Here is a 7,953-nt window from a genome sequence, read left to right as displayed (position 1 = left end):
CTAAATTAGGCAAACAAGCCTTAAAAAATATTTAAAATAGTGATCCATGGTCTGGTGCTGCTAAAACATTCAGGCTCCAAAGATATATAAATACACACAAATACAGTAATACCTGATGCCTACCCCCAGACGCACCAATAGATTGCTCCTCCTAATGAGTCCAAAAAGAGTTTTACAGTAACATACCAGCACCAGTGACACCAATAGGCAAGGCCCAGGAGTTCAAACTTGTGGAATTTCAACCTCTGCAAAGGAGTGCATCATTTTTGCTTTAAAATCTCTCAACATGAAAAGGAAAATGTTCACATTATCTTCATTGTTGCTGACGCTGGTACTGCCAATTCTCTGTGACAGAGGCAGACAGCTAAAGAGTTATAAGACTCCAGTCAATGTAAAAATTGTCTCAACAGGCAATTAGGAGCTGTAGTTCAGAGTTAGAACCTAAGTGGTTTGACAGAACAAAAATTCAAATGAGGCGTTAAGCTATAAAGGAATATGCCAAGGTGACTGTCAAAGATAAAAAATGTTAAGCACAAATAAATCAAGAATTATTGGATTTAAACAACATGATTACAGCCAACACACAATTTATAGACAGAGGATTTTAAGTTGAGAAAGATTGAGATGAAGCCAACCAACACCCACAGTGCAAGAGACCAAGATTGGAAAGGAGAGAAATAAGACCAATCCCTGATTATTTTAGGCTCCTTTACCTACGGAATAGGGTTTCCTTAAGTGCAGGAGAAAGGCAAGACAAGAGAGGTGAAGGTGATCCACAGTTTTGAGACTCTAATCAGTCATGATTGAAGGCACTGTGAGGAGTCTTGATTTTAACATGGGCCGGAATTTTACGTGCCACGGGTTGGACGGACGGACGGCCGACCTGAACTGGTGTGAAATCGCGCGGGGGAAGGTCGGGTGGGCGTCCTGATGGCGTAGCGACGTTGTGCCATATTACGGTCGGCGGGTGCTCGCGGGAGTCTGAAGCTTGCCCGCTGACAAGCAAAGTTCCAATTAAGCCAATTAAAGCCCCCAATCGACTGGGATCTTTGGTGGCCTGTGCGCTTTTGCGCTTGGTGCACGGGCTGATCGGCCAGGCGGCCTTCACGTTTTTTTTGCATCATTCTCGATCCAGGGCAGGATAAAATGCCCAGGTGTTTGGAGGTTGAGGAGTTATGAGCACGGCTGTCAGTTGTCTGTAGTTGCATTAGAGATAGTTTATGGCATTGTGTGCACGCAAATATCCTTTGAACAGTACTGCAGCTCTCTGCAGGAGGCAGCTCCACAGCCGCTGTCAGCCTTTCAGGGAGCTCATTGGAAATGCCTGCCTGCACCCTCACTTATCTCGGTGTCTGTCCTCGTCCTGCACCCCCCACCGCCACCTCCACCCCGCCCCCCCCCCCCAGCAGCACTGAGCCCCTCCTATCGGCGCGCATTTCACACCAGCCGCCAGCACGAAATCCCATGTCAGCTGCGAATGCGGCCGAAAGCGTACACCTTGTGTCTGCGTCCGGGCCCGCTGACTGCGCACACAAGGCGGGTGCAACATTCAGGCCGTGGTGAAGCAAAATTAACCCACAATAACTTGGTTTGTGGCAACTGGACCGGGGGTGTTAAGACTTATTAGTTCAGTCTGCATTTCTAAATTATAATTTCAAATACTTCTTTGGAGATATAATGGAAAGCAGTATTAAGTTTGGCATTTAATTTTCCGTTTTCAATTGAGCTCCACACTACATTAAGTTAACTGAGGCCTTAGAGAGGGGGAAGGGGGTGGGTGGGGGGGGGGGGGGGGGGGGGGGGTCAGTGGGGGAAGGGGAGCTGGTTGGTTCAGTTGGCTAGATGGGTAGCGTGTACTTCAGAATAAATGCCAACAGTGCAGGGTTCCAACCCGTTCCGGCAGAGGTAAAATTGGGACCTGCTTCCTCGCCCTGCCCCAGAGTAAAATCATGGTATAAGCTGTGGTTCGGCAATCCCCGAATAACTCAAGATGCTATCTGAAGGAGGGGGGAGTCGGAAAAACATACAGCAAAGTCTACCTTGTAAAAGAAAATACAACTACAAAGGAAACTTGAAAAAATGAAGTTGTTTTCACTGGAACAATGCAGGGCGATGCAACAGTAAGTGTTCCCAGTCATGAAAGGATGCGACAGGGCAGGTAGAAACAGACTATTTCCGGGGGTTGTCTAGAAGGAAGGGTCACAAGCATAAAATTACTTGAGATTTAGAACAGAGGTGCAGGAGAAGCTTCTTTACGCAGGGGGCTGTGAAACTCTGGAATTCACTTCCAAAGGGAAGTAAGGGTGAAGCGATATGGGAGAGAGGCTGAGTAAACCTGACTGGGACTATTTGCAAGGGTGAAGAAGAAACCCTGACAAAAACTGGCTGGGACGAAATTTGAGCTTTAATTGGCAAGCAATTTTAGCAAATTTCCAGTTGTTTTAAGAATAATTAGGAAAGGTGTGAGGCAGACTGCCGGTTCAATATGTACTTTTAGACATTTCAATCATGCTGACAGAGTTACAGTGGTTCTAGGGCAGTAGCGGTTGTGTAGACATTGATAAAGGGAAGAGGAGACAGTAAAATACCTCTGGAAGAACAACAGCAGATCTGAGTGAAGCCTTTAAGCATGAAAGGTGGTGGCAGAGAGGTGCAGGTAGGAGCGACATGAGCAGAAAATAATCCATCACATGGGACAGAATTTTCAGGTTGGCGGGTGGTGTGGTCGGTGGGCCTGGAATCAGCCAGGAAGTGGACCGCCACCCGTGATCAGCCCCTGACCACAATTTCACGCTGACTTGCCTAATGACATGTCCTTCTTCTCCCTTAGATTCGCCAGCACGCACTCGCTCTCTGGACCCCGAAGGGACACCCCCTGACGCTGGAGGGCCATTGGGCTTCATTTGCACCTGTGTCACACCTGCTCTCTGAACCAGGCACCAGCGCAGATACCATCACCTCAGTGGGCATTAGATCGGTGGCTAGAATGTCAGTGCACATTGGTGAGGGCACTTCACACTCGCTTAAGGTGCAGGTGGAGGCAGAGAATGCCCAGGGCGCCAGCATTTGGAGGGCAGCTAGGGACCAGGACAATGCTGGGTCGAAGGTGATGTTGAGCCTCTGGAGTCGTCCATTAGGTGGCAGATGTTGGATGTCCAATATTTGGTCCCAGGAAAAATAGGAGTAATCCAATTTTTTTATAGCAACTTTTAAACAAAGCAATCTACTAATGGGTATAGTGACTGAATACACAACTTTACTTGTGGAATAGGGGTTCCTAAAGCCATTAAATTTTGCCTACTGCAGTGCAATCCCTGTATCCAAACACCTCTTACCAGCTAGCAAACATTCACGTCTGAAATATATTGCTGCCATTACGTTCAACCTTTAGCTTTGTTTTGGCATTATTTCTGGAGTTGATCAAATAAATGTTTTGGACCATTGCCATTCACAGTCATAAAATATTGTTTCCCATTTTGCTGAATCAATGGGATCATAAGGAAAAAAAAATCTCAGCAACATTACAACCCCATAAAATTTAGTCTCTAATTAAAATTTACATCTAATTTTATAATTTCAAGGTAATTTATTAATCCAGCATGCATATAAACAGAATGCATGAGAAGAGCTGTGGGGTACAATCAACTTCCCACTTACACCGATCATCACTTGTGACTATGTTGCTCACACATCACCAGTTATAAATCATATCTTTGTTGCCTCATTGTGTATCTCACAATTAACCAGGTAGCAATTCGCTGTTTTCCATCAATCTCACCAGCATTGGTTTCCAAAGGGATTGCTCTGCTGCATCATGGATGCAGATCTTTTTGAGGGTGGTGGGGGGGGGGGGGCTAGTGTTCGTATGAGGAGGAGAAAGAAAATTCAAGACATAGTCCAGTTTTGGTGGCACATGGAAAAAATTAAAGCCTTCCATCTGATAGGGATTGAGTGTTTTTTAAGTTTTAAGCTTTTTCTTACCTTCTCTTCTCCAGTTGAAACCTGCCAGTCCTCTTATCTCCTGGGAATTATTACAGACAGATTGGGAATTTTTCACATCTTGATCCCCTTCCCCTTCTCCTTATCTTCACCCCATCTCCCTCTGCAACCAGACTCCAAGGCTAACCCAGACATTTAAGGCAGATGAAAATAATATCCTTCATTGTTATCTTTTTTTAAAAAATAAAGATGGTCCTTCTAGAAAAAGAAAATTTGACACTGGTTGCATTTAAGGGAATGCTAGATAAACACCTGGGGGAGATAAGGCAATAGGTTTTGCTGTTAGGGTTAGATAATGGGGGCTTGTGACACCCGTATGAACCAGATGGGCAGAATGGTCTATTCTCGACTGTACATTCTAATCAGTTGATTTCTCTTGAACATGAGTATCAAGGCCGAGTGCAGTCTTCAGGCAAAGCTAGATTAGTGGCTGATAATTATGAGAGCTGAGCCTGTAGACTTAATAGAGTCCTCAGTTTGAAGATCATAACTTCTGTGCTTATTTTTCCATTATAAATACCTATGTCCACATCTATAATGGAAAGGCCTTTGTGGCTAGTGTGAATAGAAGGGAGCTTTTTCCTACTGGTGGAGGAGCCTCAGGCAAGAGGCTTAAATTTAAAGTCAGAGACAGGCCATTCAGGAGAGAAGTTAGGAAATAGCTCTCTGTGCAAAAGGTGGAAATCTCTCCCATGCAACACAGGTGATGGCTCAATTAACAGTCTCAAATCAGAGACTGGCAGATTTTTGGTAGCCAAGGTGGATAAATGGATATTATGGACATTAAAGAGCCAAGGCAGGTGGATGGAGCTAGAATACAGATCAGCCATGATCTCATGGGTTAGCAGAACAGGCCTGAGGAGCTAAATGGCCTACTCCTGTTCTTATGTAAACTTCTTATGCTGTAATTACAGCCTCAAGAGATGGCACTGCTGCAACTGCAGTGGAGGAGTGAAAGAAGTAATTACAGCGTGACAAGTTTGCAAAAGGCGGTTTCCATTATAAATTTGGACATACAAACAGTTGATACACGTACATGCATACACACATATCAGATTTAGGGTTTTGTGTATGCATTATCATATATAACATATATAGTGGGCCCTTTTCGAACAGAGTATCTGTTCCTGGCAGGTTTCAGACTTCATAATATAGTTTATATGACATAACCTATACGACATTGTGTGTCATAATATGCTTCTGATATCACTGACATAGTAAACATCTTCCCTTTGGTCATTGAAGCATAAACAATACAAAGACAAAAAAAAAGGGTAACCTCAAGAGCTGTCTAAGTTTTCAGCTATTTGTCCCCCTCAAGGTTGGGAAGAGGAGAACGAGATGGGATGCAAAGATTTGTTTAGGCACAATGTTTAGATAGGACATACAGAACCGTTCACTTGACTTGGTAATGCAAGTTGCATTTTTGGTAACTGCACTATTTCAGATAGTTATATATTAAATTCTGCACAACCTTTTCTAAATTCCACATGTGCAAATTACAAAATACATCACTTTGCTCTTATTTAGGATTCACAAAAAGATGATCTAATATTTAAATATAAAATTTTAAAAGAAAGACTAAAATCTGAAACTGTGCAAAATTTAAGAGAAAGGCACGTTATACGGCCAGCTCTCGGTCACAATGGAGTCATTTCCAGAGAACTCTCCTGCAATGAGTTTCTTGGAATTAGGCGGGTTGAGATGTGGGAAGTGCCTGGAAACACTTCTTCAGAAAGTTTCATAGCCTCCAGCTCTATATTACCTGGCACACATCTTTCACCTCTCACTGTCTGTGTCTGTAAACTGCAATGTGACGAGGAATGGAAAAAACACATCTTGTCATTAGTAGATGGCGTTGGTGTCCTCCAGTTTAGTAAGTGTATATTTGATGGGTCCACTCCAGAACGAGCGTTCAATCGAACTCCACCCTCTGTGAAAGGCAAGTCTGTCGCTAACTCAGACCTCTGAAGTTCATGCAAGTGCGACTGTGCATTTCGGATGGAAACAGATGATGAGTTACCATTTGGAAGGGAGTATTTTGCACCTTCTGCCAGCTCCATTGTCGGTAAACTGGTTTCTCGTAACTCAGGTGTCTGTTGTTTATTTAATGGTCCATTAGAGATTTGGTTTGTATCCAAGGGGACATTTTGGCTAGTGCTGGATGAGGATTCATCAGCCCCAATCCCGGAGTCCTTCGAAAGCGGCATCACCAAGTCAGGTTTCGGTGTGGCTGACCAACTGACTTGGGCATTCCATTTATTAACATGACTACAAGCCACAGGATGGAGTCTGTCCAGCTGGCGACCTCGCTGGATCGGAGTGGGGAACAAGGTACCTTGAAAGATTCGGTACAAGTACCTAGAGAAAATTGTTTTCAAATAAAGAGAAAACAAAAACACATTTTGAGATTTTGGGGCAGACCAAGAGAAAAATTGAAAGCCTCCCTTACCTACAAATGATTCATTCATCAATAATGAATATGCATTGTAATAACTACTTTATAACAAAATGAAGCAAACTAAAATTCACAGTTGCCTGACTGAATCAAAATGATCATGTACTCAAGGCCAATACCTTCTAAACAATTGGAAAAATAGCACAGCCCTCCATCTCCAGTTTGTTTTGTACTCTTACTAACCATCAGGCACCATTGTATAAGCCTTCCCATTTCAAAGATCTTGAATCCTCTTCCATAATGTTTAGTAAAAGGCGCATTCTTGAAAGAGGGAAGAATAAAAAGGGCAAAGACATTTACTGTGCTTTAGTCAACTTCCATTTCTATCCCAATCCTCTTGAGGGATGATTGAACTTGTTCATCCAAAAGGAAATGGGAGAGGGAGTTTGGGGGAAAAGTTGGATAAAAACCTGGGAGGCACTGTGTCAAAAGGGGAACAAGAGTGAGCTATGAGCAGTGAACAGCAGCTGAGGTCACTGACTTATTCAATGTTATCAGTGCTCCTTATACATTACCTAGCGTGAAGCTTTATCTGGAAGAAATTGAGTATCCTATTTTTGGTGCTTACTTGAATCATCACTCTTTGCAAATGGGGCAAATAGATTCATAATATAGTAGGCGTTGTAAATTCAATTTCCAGACTCCAGTGAAACCATAATTTCACTTAGGAATGAGCATGACAGGCTCACTAATATTTATTTAGCAGTAGCCACTGTGCTTCTGGGTAGGTGTGATTCCCTGGCAGAGGGTGGAAGTTGACAGAGTCAGTGGCCACACCAATGCTTCCCTGTAAATGATGCTAGAAGGTATGCAAGAGTGACTTACTATTAGTTAGATGAAAAATGTACTTTCTTTGGAACTGCAGGTACATCCATTGCTTCACTGGGCTGCACTAACATACTGCACTGTGAGACAGCACATACCACAGCAACATTTTTTAATAAAACATTATAGCAGCAAAAATCGCTAAATAATTTTCCACGCTGATTTTATTAGGTTTTCTGGTTGGTACCTTCCTCCTATATTTCCATCAATTTATAATTAACTGATGTCCAATCTACTCTACTAGGCAGACAGTGGATAGAATTTTTCAGTGGGCTTTGTGACCCTGACCCTGGGACCAAATGGAGGGTACTGAGCCTGCAATTGCTGGCGGTACAAACCTCCCAGACCTGGCTGCCCAACTGGCCGCTTCTGTGCTTGCTGCTCTTAGACAGGTTCTCAATGCTGTCAGTCCAATCACAGGGCTTGCGGCCCTGGATCCGTGGCAGCCCCACCAGGAGAAGATGACGCTGCTGAAGCAGGTTGGGGACCACGAGGGCACCTCAATATGGAGCTGCCTTAAAATTAAATTAATAACGCAAAACTGGGGAGGCGGAAAGCTATGTGGAACAGTGGAGGTAGCTCTCCGGGGGTGGTTGGGACTGCGGAGTTGGCCTTCCCTTCTTGAGGCACAAAGCCTCCAGCTCTGGCTTGCCACCCCCACAGCCAGCCTC

At 43.9% G+C, this 7,953-nt stretch overlaps 1 protein-coding gene across 1 annotated transcript in view; it reads right to left on the bottom strand.

The window, feature by feature from the left end:
* Positions 1-3,569: 3,569 nt before the first annotated feature.
* atp10a (ATPase phospholipid transporting 10A) overlaps positions 3,570-7,953 on the bottom strand; it is a 173,934-nt gene continuing 169,550 nt past the window's right edge. The window contains exon 21 of the mRNA XM_041198658.1: positions 3,570-6,360. Coding sequence (XP_041054592.1) covers positions 5,640-6,360 — 721 coding nt within the window. The 3' untranslated portion in view covers positions 3,570-5,639. The remainder of the gene's footprint in view (positions 6,361-7,953) is intronic.

This window comes from Carcharodon carcharias, chromosome 11, assembly GCF_017639515.1.
Source record: "Carcharodon carcharias isolate sCarCar2 chromosome 11, sCarCar2.pri, whole genome shotgun sequence".
NCBI lineage: Eukaryota > Metazoa > Chordata > Chondrichthyes > Lamniformes > Lamnidae > Carcharodon > Carcharodon carcharias.
This window is presented reverse-complemented; position numbering and strand designations above follow the sequence as displayed.